The sequence below is a fragment of the Podarcis vaucheri genome (assembly GCF_965113315.1).
Source record: "Podarcis vaucheri genome assembly, chromosome: 3".
In the NCBI taxonomy this organism is placed as follows: Eukaryota; Metazoa; Chordata; class Lepidosauria; order Squamata; family Lacertidae; genus Podarcis; species Podarcis vaucheri.
Genome location: NC_138761.1, coordinates 45,594,549 through 45,609,840, shown reverse-complemented (window position 1 = coordinate 45,609,840; position 15,292 = coordinate 45,594,549). Strand labels below are relative to the sequence as shown.

Genomic DNA, 15,292 nt, shown 5'->3' with positions numbered 1-15,292 from the left:
CCATATTCTGGTTGCTTCTTACATAGATTACCATCACACCATCAGTTTGGTGTTATGGTGTAGTTTGGAAGTAGTTTACCCCTGTTTTTCCATGTCCTAGCAGGATAGGTTGCAGGAAGCAGTTAAAAGAATTCTTTTTTTAACCGCACTGGGACCGATTCCAAGGTGTTGGTTATTATTTACAGAATCATAAATGTCCAAGTCCCTGTCTTTGCTCTCTTATTTTTTGGAAAGTGAAATCCTATAGTATTTGGTTAAGGCTTTCTCAGTTGTAGTGCCACAATTGATGGAATGCTTTGACCGGGGAAGCCTGCCTAGAAGGGCAATTAATTTTCAAAAATAACAATGTAGATTAATTAGAACAACTTTTTCTTCTTTTTCCATGTACACAAGGAACTTCAGAACATAATGTCTAATGTTTCCTGTAGTCAGTTTATGGTCTACTCATATGTCCTCCTAGTTTGTGTCTAGGACAGAGGATCAAATGCATACTGTTAGTCTTAATGGGCTTGAAAACTATTGATTTTCAGACCATTTTGCAGCTTTTGACATTTGCTGAAATGGTGGATACACAAGGTATTGGGAACTCTTAATGAGAGTTTTACAAGCATATGTTGATAGTTTTATACAACTCAGATTTGTTTCTGCAGAGCTTGTGCCTAAGAAGCTCCATGAGGATTGAACAGCTCAAGTGTCAAATTATTCCATATTATTTTGCCGGTAATAGTTCATAGGGTTTACATTTCAGCAGAAGAGCTCAACATTATTCCATGACTGAAAAGCAGAAAAATCATTTGAAAATTACATTTTTTCAAGACAATGGTTTTGAAGGACATACAAAAGCGATTAGCAACACCGCATCCATTTTAGCTTCAAATACCTACTGTTTGTGCTTCTAGTAGCCTCTAGCACACTTTCAACAGCTTCATTGGCATTAATTGAAGTCCATGTATAATAAATAAGGCACATAAATTAAACCTGTCATTCTGTTGCCCAGGTTCTTGCAACATAACTAAGTTTCTTAGGTTTTGCTTTTTTGGTTATAATGTTGGCAGCATGCTTTGCTAGAAGATTGAATGTATGTGTGTTCCTAATATGTACACACTACTGGTTTTCAAAAGAAATTTCTCCTCACTGCCACTCATAAATATTCCAGGTACTTAATAGCTACTGCTGTACTTCTAAATATTGTCTGCTACAGAGAAGCAGAATTTTATGGGGTTCTAAAAAAATATACTGGCATATGAGATGCTCACTCATATTTATATAATTGATGTGAAAAATTGTAACAGTCTAGATTGCATTACTGACAAAATATCAAATGAATACTCACCATTAAAACTAGAATCCATAATAGCACATATCAATGGGAAAATATACTTGGCACAAGAATGATTCTTAATTTTTTAAAATATGTAATTTTAAAAAGATTACCTGGAAACTTATAATTGAAAAGAAGTATAAAATCCTGAAATAAGATAACATGCTTAATAAACTCCTTAGTGTCTGTTTTATATGTTTATTTTTCATTAAATTTAGGATTGCTTGTAGTTCAGTCAACATTTATTCCTATCTGTTTTTCATATACAAAGGCATTGGGATGCCAGGAAATAAACTGTTAACGGAGAATTAACTTCTTTGGCATGCTTTCATACTTATCTTCCAAATTAAAGAAAATGAAATGGGCAGAAGCAGAGTGTAGATTACCTCCTTTTTGTCAAAAAATGGTGGGAATTTGAAAATTAATAATAAAAAAGGGAACAGATGCAGTAACATGCCAGAGGGAGATTAATGTGGAGAGTAAAATCTGTGAGCAACAAAACTGAAGCAAACTGAATCAGTGGGAGGTGGTTGTACAATCAAAATCAGGATAAAAGAGAAATTACAAACAACCCTGCACTTGTCAAAGTAGTAGTAATGAAATCCTGACTCTGCCAGCAGTGAGAACCTGTGTTAGCACTTTGGGGTAAGGATGGTAGCCGGGTGCCAGGTAGGAGGGCAGTGTTAGGTTGCTGGGCAGCAGCCATCTTGTGTAGAACAGATGGCACTGAAAGCTGGCAGGGGAGGGGCTCCTTAGCAGAACTAATCAGACAGTAACAGATAGGGCAGCTGGGAAGACTGACCACAGAGAGGGAAACTGCAGGATAGCTGCAGAGTTCCATGATGTTTACAGTGGTGTGCCCATTGGTCTGATAGAAGACCTTGCAATGCCTTTTTACTGCAGAAGGCACAGAAAAACTTTTGTTAACTGGGCAGTTTATCTGAAAATTTTGCAACATAGGGAATGCATAAAGCCAGTAATGAATTGACGTTACGAATTCATGGAAGTGTTTGCTATATATATATATATGTGCGCATACTTACATTCCTTTGGAGTTAGAAGCATATTGCAAGGCTTATATACCATGATCAGTACGTTTTGCTCATTTTCATTTCAAAGTGTGTTCATTTGAAATAAAGTGAAAGCAATTTGTGTTAATTCAGATTACATACTGGTGTCATCGATACACGCGGGACACGTTAGGATTAGGAGCTATACTGAAATCAATACAGTTTGTGATATTTTTCTCAGTGCCCTTTAATAAGGGGGCACCAGATTTTGCCTTCTGTGCATAATAATCACTGTGTCTCAGGATGTTAACTTTTAATCACGACATACATCTTTTTGTTGCCCAGCCACCATTCAGTAGTAGTCAGGGCTGCTGGCTGACTTGTGGAAAAGAAATGTTGAAATAGTGAGGCCAAAAAAAGGGGGGGGTAGAATTGTGTATTAAAATTAATTTAAATGCTACTGAATAAATTGACCCGATACAAAGGATCCTTACCATGACTAAGTGACCCAGGATAAGTGATAAAAACACTTTGAACAAAAATCAATAGATGTGCATTATATATCTCTTTGTTGAACAAAGAAAATTGTGGCTCCTACTTCTGTTTTTCAACTTCTGTATTTTTCTCTTTGCAGAAGGTTTATGGCTTGGCTCAATTATTCATTTTGAGAGGGGAGGGGAAGAAACATTACAGGGATTTGAAATAGGTGGTATAACAGAGCCATATGCTATTTGTGCATCAGTTTCTGCAATATATCTAATTTGGGGCTGTCGGGAAAAATTAGACTTATTTGATATAGCAGCCTATTAGTAAATGACTCCGGTAGATTTGAAAGTTGCCATTTGTTCTCCTTAACTGAATCTTGCAAGCATTCTGTTTCCCAGAGCTATTCTGTGAAAATATCTTGGTTCTTTGTCCTGCAGCTGTACAAACCACAAATATTTCCACAACTGAAAAGAAGGTCTTGCTTCAGGTAATTTTATAAAAAGGGGTTGGAGCAATTAATAATCCTCTATTGTTTTCAAACTGCGCAAATCTGGTTGGGAAACTTACCCATTACCTTGACTGCCTAAAATAGTGTAATGTGTTAATTGAGTTATAGAGATGTAAATAAATTAGCTGCTCTGCATTATTATGGAAGGAGATATTTACCTGCCATCATTTAGCCCATACGTTGCTTTATGATGACAGATATCAAATGATTTGGAATAAATCGGCTCTCTTGTTTTCTGGCAGTGCCTGTAGTAATCATTACTACGTTGTACTTTATAAACTGTCAGTTAGCTGCTACCTTGTTATCTTCTGTTTTATAATTATTCTTTAAAAAAATATAATATTTGAAATCACAGTGTTTCCAAAGCCATTAATGAAGTATTAATTGGGGAAAGAAATATGCTTTAAATTCTAACGGCTAGCCATATTGTGACCATGTTGCTATATCTTTAGTTTTTTTATTACTTGAAGGGGGATAGGAGATTTTATAGACGGATTCATTTCCCCCCTAAAATGAGAAGGATTTATAAATGCATCTGATGATATAGAGCAGTTCATTTGCAAAATTTATACTGATACTAGTCTGGTAAGGGAAAACTAATGCACATTCCCATCGGTTGTTGAAAGATGCCTGTTATCTATATTTATTACAGTAAATATTTGTGAGTGACATCCTATTATTATCCCCCCCCCAATTTGTTCACATGGGAGAAAGTTACTCAACATTTTTTAATAATAAAATGCTTTTAAGATCAGGGTCTATCAGATTTCAAAGTTTTGACATTATAAAAATATATTATTTAGTCATTGGGGCTTCCAGCATGTATTTTATGTGGCAGATATGTTTACAAAATATGGTGAAAACATAAATGCAACCTTGTGGTGCAAATTTAAAATACTATATATCTATTGTGCTGCATAAGAGCAACTGGTGCCACTATAATTAAAAGACACATTTACATTCTTTCTATGTGAGGGTCATTAATTTCTTTCCTGGGGAACTGTAAACTACTAGACTGAAAGAGATTGATTCTTCAAGACTTTAAATGAACATTATTTATTTGAAAGCAGAATCACTGACATTGTTATAATCATGTTTTCGACATAAATAAATAAACCCTTTATAGTCTCCTATATGCAAAAGGAATTTGTAAAAGAAAATGCTTTATTACTTTACCCTGGATCCAACCCTAACATGGCATAGAAATAAAGATGAGGAGCAGAAAAACCTCAAATGAGCAGTTACTTATATCTTTCCCATCTGGTAACTCTCTTCCGTCCCTGGTCTATTTGATTATGACAGGGAGCAAACTTCTTCCCTGCTCAATAGATGCATTTTATCCATAGCAGCATGACTGCCACATCAACTGTCCCACTACTCTGAGTCCTGCCTCCCTTGTTCCTGCAGTCTGTGAGCATTTTGCAGCAGTGCAGCTGGTATATGGCTTCTTGTCCTGACTATGGCTATTCCATGTTGCCAGCAGAGCGTAACTTGTAAGAAGCTCTAAAAGCAATTAGGTGCATAGGTAAGAGGATAGGACGCTATACAGTAGACCTTTCTGGAAGAGTTTGAACCTTCTTATTTCCTTGGTCTTCTACTAGGGTAATTGAAAACCCAAGGGGCATATTATTGTAAAGACAAGAAGTATGCACGATACATTAAAAATCAGATCCCAAATTGAATGGCTATTTTTTTATATTTGTGTAAATAATGTTTAAAGCTTTTTGAGGATCCATTTATGGCATATTAAAAGATTATATTATATTGTTGCTTTTCAGGGAAAGGCTGAGACTAGATATTTTGTTTATAGTGTCGGATAGCATTTTTTAAACAGTTAACAAAGTGGAATGGTGTTTCTACTAACTTTCTGACACATTTTTCTCCATGGTAAAGAAAGCTACCTTGTAATTTGGATATCGCTCAAGACAACAGTTTGTAAGGTGTTTATTTTTCCAGATAAGTAAAACCGTTTAAGAGGCTGGTTAATAATTCAATAGTATGTGGCTATCGGAACCAATTTATGAAAAGCAGATGCATGCCTGAATAGCTCTGCATAATAGATCCTAGGAACAATATGAAATGTCTCAAAGTAGCTGCACGGCTCTTTCTGTTAACTTGCGGAAAGTACTTGAATAGCAATCTGGATACTCACACGGACCAAATGAGTGACATTTTTAAAAAGAAAAATTATCACTGCTGTTTTTTAAAACGTGACCAGGTTAGTTACTAACCTAGCTATAGCTGTTATTTAGTTCTAATGTAATACTGTAACACAAAATATTATACACTAAGAATTTCTGTGTGAATAAGGACATTCCTCTGTTCTTTTTTAATCCTTAATTATGTAATTTTGTTCATAATTTTCCATCTCATTTTTGCCTTAACTTAAACAAGCTGTATTTTATTTCTGCTTTTCTGCACTATTTTTGTCATGATTTTCCCTTTTCTCTATTGCGTAGTTGCTAAATAGGTAAAGTGCACTGTACAAGGTTTTACAGAAAGGAGGAAATTATTATTATTATTATTATTATTATTATTATTATTATTATTATTATTATGCAGGATTTTAAAATGGCCATTAAATATCCTCTTATTTTACTTCTCTATTGTCTTCTCCACACTGAAAAAGTAATTTTCACAAATGGATAACTGTCCAGCTTTGTCTTTTGCTAGGGATTAAATCTATGCCGACAGTTCTTTTGACAATGACCTTGAGGGGCTTTGCATCTTGAAGAAGAAAGCAGAAGCTTGCGGTAAACAAAGTTCACTTCTGACAGATGGATTGAATGACAGAAAGGTTGCGAGTGCCAGAATAGCCCTGGCAGAGGAGGAAATGTTCAGTGGAATCCAACAGGAGAGGAGGTGTGAACAGGTGCAGGGTTGCTGACGGAAGGGGAACCAGATGGAAGGAGCCAGAGCCAGTTTATTTAAAGGAAAAGGCAGAAAACACTGAAAGGCTGCACAATCAGTGGCTAAAAGTGTGCATGGAAGAAGGTAAAAAGCAGACAGCAAAACTGCACAGTGGGATATCAAGCACTTAGCGTAATGACAGTAATTGTGAGTTTAGTTGGAAAGTTGCTATTAAAATCCATTCATCCATTGCTCTCAATAACATAAAGTGTTTAAAACACTTTTTAAATTGACAAGGATATTGCTTTGTCTGTCAATTTTTTTGTAATGTTAACACACAAAAGTTATGATTAGGAAAATGTTGTAGTTCAGGCAAGCCAAATCAAGATGATAGCAAGATAAGACTTGAGTATTATCTACAGTGTAATCTCCAGATTTTTTTTATCCCTTTTGTGAGAAAATACTACATTTTGAGAGAGAAAAGAGAAAAAACCACCCTACCTCCGAAAATCTTATCTTCTGTGAAATATTTGTAACTTACTGTGCATTTTTGCATCTGTTAATTGTTGCTCAAGCCTTGTAGAAAGGCGCGTTAATGTGTGAGATATGATGAAACCTCTAATTTTCTTATGACATTTGAGGTCAGCTTACACCTTTTTTAGTACTCTCCCGTTAGGATGAACGTCTGAAGACCTGCTGTTTAACTCTTAAGACAAAGTCCAAATCTCCAATATCTGGCTAATTTGCTCAGAGTTGCAACTATGTGCTGGATTGTGAACTGGTGTTCAGTTGAGCTGGGTTGTGTATCCACTTCTATTTCAATAACTATTTGTAAAAAGTCATAACTAACTTATGTGTGTCTTCCTTAGGACTTTGATTTTTCTGCATCTTTTCTGCCATAGATTAGTATAAATGCTTAATTTTTAAAATAAAGAATTAAATACTTAGTAACAAAACATTTTCAGTATACACATAATTCCTAGAATAAATGTATTTAAAAAAAATATATAAACAATAATTATTATTTTAAAAGAATCATCCAGGGGAACATTAGCTTCTTTTAAAGGTTCATAATATACTATGGTTCTAAACTACCATAATTACATATGTATTCATCTGTACTTTTTATATGGCAATGGTTACCGGTGCCCAATGCATATCTGTTTTCTCCCACAAAATTATATAAATGAAGAACATTGCTTTTTAAATTAGTGCTACTCATTGCTCTTCCTTTTGACATCCTTTATGACTAATGATCTTTGACACATTTGTATGTTCCTATAGCATAGAGTGCCTCCGTTGTAAGTTTAGCGCAGAATTGCCATCCGTCATTCACTTTTTATAAGACATCCCCATGATCCACATGGCGCCATCATCTGTTCATTGCTGTATTTTCCTTGTGATTCTTCCATCTTTTCTCAGACTGTAGAAAGTCCATTTTTTCCAGAAGAGTAATACAATCCCCACAGGTGACCACTCTTCCACTAAAAAAAATAAATAAAAATGCTTTAGTTTCTTGCCCTATCACCGCTCAGCGCACATTCATAGGAAGCTGCCTTACATTAAGTCAGATCATTGGTCCATCTAGCCCAGTACTGTCTACACTTACTGTCTATGACTCTCTATGGTTTAGTCAGGGTTCTTTCCCAGCCCTACCTGAAGATGCCAGGGATTGAACCTAGAACCATCTGCATTCAAAGCAGATGTGCTATGGCCCTTCCCTGTTATAACATTTGTGGAGAGTGCTAATTTTATGACCCAATTTTTGATTTTAAAATCTTTTAATTGTCTCTAAAATGCCTTACTGGTTATAATTTTTTAATGAATTATAGCATCAAAGCACCATAATACCATAGCATTATGGCAGTATAGCGCTAAATCCCTGTTCCATAAAGAAGAAGAAAAGGCTGGAAAAGTGATTTTAAAATAGGGTCATAAAATGTCAGTTACAATTTCACTTGTGCTACAAGTTCACCCATCTAAAAGCAGCCTTAGTAATGCAGCTATTGAACAGAGTGCTCTAGTTCTGGGCAGGACACTGGTTTTACCAGAATGTACCAGTCAAGTTGTTCTCGAAGCTACCAGCATGAGTTTGACCAAACTGTGGGAGGCAGTGGAAGACAGGAGTGCCTGGCGTGCTCCGGTCCATGGGGTCACAAAGAGTCAGACACGACTAAATGACTAAACAACAACAACCAGTCAAGTTGGGAAAAGCAGAGGTTGATAAGACTCTCCATAGAGTCTTTTTCTCTCCCATGGCCTTCTGCTGGAGGCATGCGTGTGGAGGCGCTTGGATTATTGCCGGAGTGGCACATTTCTCCCTTGCGCCCTGAGTTCGAGTATCTTCAAAGCGCATGACACCTTTGGTAAAGGCTGTTCTCCAGTTGGAGCGCTCGCAGGCAATTAATAACAACAACAACAATAATAAATATAGCTGTTTTTAACTTTTTGCCGATAATTTTATTGTTTCACTCTTTTTGTAAACTGCTTTGAGGTGATGATTGTTTTACAATCAAGCAGTATATATACTTTATGAAATAAAATATGTTGGCCCATCACGTATTCCATATGTAGATCTTACCTGTGCCTCTCAAAGGTTATACCCACAGGGTGTCCATCTGTGGTCCATATCTGCATCGCTGGGAAGGAATGGAGTCACTGGTTGTACATATGGGACTCCAAGAGCATGATGCAGTGCACATGCACCAGACCAAGGGTTGAGGAATGAGGAGAGACAGAAAATGGCTCAGTGAAGTTCTATAGGATGGAGGTTGGATTGTGCCATTTTGGGCCTATGGGCACATTTGCAAACCAGAGGGGCTGTTGTGGACTACACTTCAACCAAGCACACACCACAACCTATTATAGTGGTTATAATAGAATACTTCTGTCAAGCCTAATTTCTGCAGGGAGAGGGAGCCATATAGGTGCCTGTAAATGCCTTTGCAGCCACTTATGTGCCCATGTGTGCCACGTTGGCTAGCCGTGCCTTAGTATATTATGAAAAATTCTGCAGAATCTTGAAATTTGGTAAAACACTTCTGTGATGAGCTTTTCTGTTTACTGTTAAAAAAGCCTCGCTGATCCCGAATCCATCCAACTAAAAAGTAACTCCTGTATTACTGAATTTTTAAACAATGCATTTCAGCTAAGGAAACCAAGATGAGTCCTCTTCAGATTCAACAAAGTGTTTACATAATTATTGAGTTAAAAAATAGCCAAGTGTTCCAGACAGAGAGGTGTGGGGTTTTTTTGTCTTGCTGGTAGAAATGCAGTTCTAACGTTTGAATCTAGCACACAGAATAAATCATCAAATATTTTCATATTACAAAAAGGTGGGAGACTACATGATTCCTGGGCATTTTGAGACATTTATTCATGGAAATTCTGGTGGCCTACTACCCGTTTGCAGCTCCTGCCCTAGCTTCCTGTGTAAGAGACTGTGGCTATTAGAGAGTGAAGCCTAATATTGGTACCCTTTGCCTGGGCTCTCCTCCCAGCACCCCCACCTACAAATGCTTTATTGACATACTACAGAGGCTTCTGAGGTATTCCCTCATTATTATTTTTTGTAAAATGCTTATTTACAATGAAGTAGTTTTCATGTAGTATGCTGCTTAGTGAAACACTGAGCTCACTTTCAATGAGGTGCCACGTTGAATCTGGGAAACACAGCACTTACAGTATCCAGCTTGCTTGTAGTTTGTTTGCTGTATCAAAAGCAGTATCTTGCGTGGTGCTTTGCAGCATTCAAGAGACCACTTTTAATCTAGCAGGTATCCTGAAAAATGAGAGAATTTCCTCTCATTTCATCATGATATGGGAGGTATAAGCTGGGATTGAAGCTGCAGAGGCAAGAGGGCACATTTGTAGCAAATCCCAGCATTCATGTTGCTCAGGCTAATAGATTTCCTTTCCAACTAGAGAACATCCATAGGCTTCTAAGCATGTTTTCCTGTAGGTTCTGGGGTATCTTCTCATCTAGCACTGGGCCAGGAAGTCACCTTGATATAGATCTTACACAGCATTTTTAACTTATAGATGTTCCCTTCTGTTCTTGCTGCTCTCCACAGGGGTTGTATCCAATGTTAGTCTTACTCAGGGTAGAACCACTGCAATTAACCGGGCATGGTTAACTTAGGTCTGCTCTTAGTAGGATCAGTACTGTCTCCAACCCCAGAGTTCTCAAATAACCACCAATCTCCCAATGTGGCAGAAGTCTGATACCAGGCCTGAGAACACACACAACTTTATCAGTCCCCCTAAATGGAGAAAGGCAGGTCTGCACCGGTTTAGTCTCTTTGAAGCAGTAGTTATCTCTGCTTCCCTTTCCCTTGCCTCTGACAGGAGAGGTCTACAATAACAACAGAATATTCATTATGCCACCCAAACCACTCCTCTCATGGATAGTCAGTTTTATGCTAAAGCCACTGCAACCTAGAAATAAGGCCTTTTCTGGGGCACATGACTATAAGTGATGCCTGATTGGCAGACGATGAGGAATGAATGTGCTTCCCTAGAAACCTCAAAAGGCAACTTATAGTAGGATCTTAAAATAAGTTCCATAAGAGTTCAAAGTGTTCTCCTCAGGGACAACTAATGTGGGGAAGTATTTCAGGCTAAAAAGTATGTTACATTTAGGGTATTCTATGACACAAACTGACAAATAAAACATCCCACTTCCAGTTTTTGTTCCTCACCAAAAGATGTGGTGAGGCAGCTTTCTCTCCCCTTTCATCAAATCAGAAATAAGGCCTAGATTGCCAGAGTCTCCTTATAGTTTTTTTCATTTTCTTTAGCAATCAGGGCTTCTGTGAATCTTTCCTTATTTACATGCAGGCATGGATAAACTATGCTTTGCAGATCAGGAATGTAACTGATTTTGTAGTTACAAATGCAATATTGATCATTTCCCCCTCCATTAACATTTACTTTGCTGAAATATTTCTTTAAGTTTTCAAACAGCTTCTGTAACCTTCAGATAGGCAGCCTCTGTGAGGAACATCACCTGCATTGGACATGGGAATTAGGTCAGATCAGGCATAGGCAAATTCCGGCCCTTCAGATGTTTGGGACTACAATTCCCATTATCCCTGCCCACTGGTTCTGTTAGCCAGAGATGATGGGAATTGTAGTCCCAAACATCTGAAGGGCTGGAGTTTGCCTATTCCTGGGCCAGATAGACACAATACACTCTTAATGAAAGAGCATGTACTTGACTCCCTGGTCTACCTACCTTTATAATCTATTTTACCTGTAATGGATACCATCTTTAATAGATAACTTACCTGTGACAGATACTACAATCTCAAAGAATGGAGCAGCTTTCCCTATCAGTGGACAAAAAGCAGAAAGATGCAAGATTAGAGATGTAGAGCTGGCTTATTCTTTGCCTGCCCTGTGTTTCCCGAAAGAGAGGAGGAACTGTCCCACACCATCAGCCTTTGGAGCAGTAGCAATAGTACCGTTTTTAGCTGTCTTTGCCTTATAGTAATGGGGGAGAAATTTTTGCCAGAGTCTGTGGAGTGCTGCTCCAGAGCTGACCTGATGCACTGCAACTCCATTCTGCCTGTTTATGGGTGTGTGTGCACTCTGCATCTCACCCTTGCAAGAATCAGGTGCTTACACCTGATTAAGTACCAAATGTAATGGTAGCAGTCAACTTCAGTTTAACATGGCGGAATCAACCTCAGCTTTCCCCTGGGCTTGCACCAACCCACCCACCTCTCCTCCTCTTCCGTAGCTGGTTGATGTGTAGCAGCTGCTGCTTTTTAGAAAAAGAAAGGCGTAACCTAATTCTGAATGCCTTACAATTTCCCTCTTTTCTTTGAAATTCCAAATGGGCAGAAGGGAGAGGAGAGCCGTGGATCAGATCCAAGCAATTTCGAAGGAAACTGATTTTCTAGATCCATTACATTTGGGGTTTAGGCAGTTTTGGCAAAGAAACTGTTTTAGTTATCGTGTACGATGACCTCTGCTGGTAGGCAGGGGGAATGTGTCCCTGTAAATTCTCCTTGACCTCTCAGCCAGCAGCTTTCAATACCATCAACCATGGTATCTTTCTGGAGCAGCTGTCGAAGTGAGGGGTGGGTGGCACCACTTTACGATGGTTCCACTCCTACTTGGATGGTTGTTTCCAGAGGCTGATGCTTGGGGGAGTGCTGTTCAGCCCTGTGGAGCCTTCAATATGGGGTTCCTCAGGGTTCAATTTTATCCTCTGTGCTGTTTAACATAGAGGTCTGGAGGGTGGCAGCATGAGAATGGGCCTTTTGGTGGAATGCTTTCTATAGGGAGCCTTGCCTGCCACCTTCATTATGTATCTTTAGGTGCCAGGTGATAATGTTTCTCTTCAACCAGCCTTTGACTGATTAACATTCTATGTCCTTTGAAATGTGTTTGTTGGAGGGGGTATTGTTTTTTGTTTTCATTGTGTATTTAGCCGGAATTTGACCGTCAATAACAGTGCCCAGGCAACTTTTGCGTCTGTATTTTCACTTTTTGAAATCTGGCAACCCTATCCAGAGCCACCCAGAATGACCTTGCAGTCTTTGCAAAATCTATTCTTGGCGATTAGTTTTTGTTTTTTTTTTATACCTGTACATGACTACCTTCATACATTTCTGAAAATGTCAAACTGATGAAAAGGTGTGTGTTTCTTACCAAAGTTGATTTTGGGGGGGGGGGCGGGGGGGGCAGAATTCATGAACAAAAAGTCATCTTTGGAAAGCAGAGCTGCTCTAATTTGTGACTTCACCATATGAAACTTGATCAGAACATTCTCAGTAGGAAATTAGGGCTAGCAAATAGCAATCTGCCTCCATATATATGCAAAGATGTGAAGCATGCAGCATTATTAGGGGCCACTACCAGTCTGCCAGTATTTTGAACATTTGCTCCTTACCCTCTGAGTTGCCGTTGATTTGATCTTTGCATTTGACCCCCTGATGCCTCCCAGTCCACGCCTTTCCTGCCTCTTCATTTCTTTAGGATAATGTCTTAATTGCTGCACATGCAATGGTATGATCGAAATGTAATATATTATTGCCTTTGTTTTGTTGCCTTTTAAAATGCTTGGCCTTGATGTTTTATTAATTTGTCTTTTTATTATTTATTGCTTGGGGTATTGAACAGCACACAACACACAAATGGATGTAAATCATTCTTTGGCATATAGACTTATCACTTATTTTTGTTTATAAATACGTTTGACATTTCTGCGTGCCCCCCACTTCTTCTTCGTCTTCTTCTTGTTCTTCTTCTTCTTTTTTAATAGGTTAGAAAAAGAGAACATTCAGCACAGCTTTAGCAATGAGGCAAAGACCCGAGCCCTTCAGGCCCAGCAGAGAGAGCAGGAGCTGACACAGAAGATGCAGCAAATGGAGGCCCAGCATGATAAAACTGGTAGGTGGTAGGGAAAGATTAGAGCCTGGGCATTCACTCACAAGCCCGGCCCACGCCTTACTGTGAAATGACATCAGGAACACCTGTAACCTTTGGCTGGCCGAAGGGAGCAGATGCTAACTACACCGGAGATTCCGAATTACATATTAGTTAGCGTTTAAAAGAGAAAATGGAAAGTATTGCCCACTGTCTGTTGATTTCAGAGTGCTGCTCTCACATCTGTTGCACCATCTGGATTATGAGTTTATTTACCTGTGTTCAAGAAACGTAAAGCTGAGAGGGACCACAACAAAGTAGAAAAACAAAGGACTTGTTTTTGGCTGGATTTTCAGGCACACATGTTATATAAAGAAAATAGCATCAGAAGCTCCGCAGGAAATGCTCTGAGCTTACAGTTAAAGTCTCTTGAATAGCATTGAACAGTTCCCACAGTACACACATTATAGCTACTCTAAAAGCTTAATGAGTTTGCTTCAGAATCCAAACTGGAGAAAAGCTTTAGCCATTAATCGGTACTTAATTCACTGTCGCAGCTGGATGTAATTCACTGGCTCCAAATTAATATGTTCCTTTATTTAATCTTTGCAGGCTCACACATTTTTAGAATTTGTATTTTCTGTCCTTCTCAAATCTAGATGGATCTTTAATCCTTTGCAGCAGTGAGAGAGAACCTGAAGAATGCAGTTTAAATTGATAAATATAGGACATTGGTAACAGCTGGCAGCATGACTGGAACCTGATGTGCTTCAATATTTTGGCACAGCTGACCTGTAATTCTTTACCTTTTATAGTATGAAAGTAAAACGGATTTACAGAATTGTTGACAGTCAAAATATTATGTGTGGTCCTTTTATATCGGGGGTGGACAAATTGCTTTTCAGGTCCACATCAGAACTATATCATGAGCTGTAGAACGGCAGCAAATTTGCATATTTAAGCTGTAAGTAGCATTGCTCACAGAAAATATGCATAAATTGCATATTTTAAAAACCTGAATTCTGAAACTACAGTTGGTGGATGTGTTGCTGTTGGCAATTCAGTAAGCCCCCAGTAATGCATTTAAATGTGTGTACAGACTATAAATGTTGCTAATCAGTTTAGTAAGACGGGGAATCATATTTGCGTATTTGCCTTTTTAGATCATATCCCAACCCTCCCATAATCTCTGTATGTGGCTTAACCAACTATTTCTCATTTATTGAAAGAGAGGGAAAATAACAAATAGCTCCAGTTCCCACTGAAAAGTATATAAATTCCCCCAAAGTAGACAGTGACTTTGGGGGAGTTGCTCATGGCCTGGGTGTATGTTCTGCCTTGATCATGCCCTCACTTGATCCCTTAGCCAGGGGAGAGGGGGAAGCTAGATCCCTGGTGGGACAGAGGACTGGCCAGATTGGAGGTAGCAGTCAGTTATCAGGGCATTCCAGAAATTCAGGACTGATGTCAAGCATGGGGAGGCCGTCCTAAAGTGTGTGTGGTCCACTAAGCAGGGTCATAAGGCAAAGCCAAGGTCAAACACAATGGAGTATTCTAAAGCTAGGCAGCATTCCAAGAGCAAGGTATCAGCAGAGGCCAGCAACTCAGGGTTCGTTGGCATAGGAAACAGGAGCAAATTGCTGGGCTGCACAAAACTAAGCACCTGTGCTGTTCCAGCAACAAATAGGCTTCAACTGGGCGCTTATGCAGCCTGGTCACCCAGACCTAGGTGCAGCTGGG

The 15,292-nt window shown here is 38.7% G+C and overlaps 1 protein-coding gene across 2 annotated transcripts in view; it reads left to right on the top strand.

The window, feature by feature from the left end:
- SDCCAG8 (SHH signaling and ciliogenesis regulator SDCCAG8) overlaps positions 1–15,292 on the top strand; it is an 89,743-nt gene that overhangs the window by 37,682 nt on the left and 36,769 nt on the right. For both annotated transcript variants that reach the window (XM_082215023.1, XM_082215022.1), the window contains exon 14: positions 13,449–13,576. In XM_082215023.1, coding sequence (XP_082071149.1) covers positions 13,449–13,576 — 128 coding nt within the window. The remainder of the gene's footprint in view (positions 1–13,448; positions 13,577–15,292) is intronic.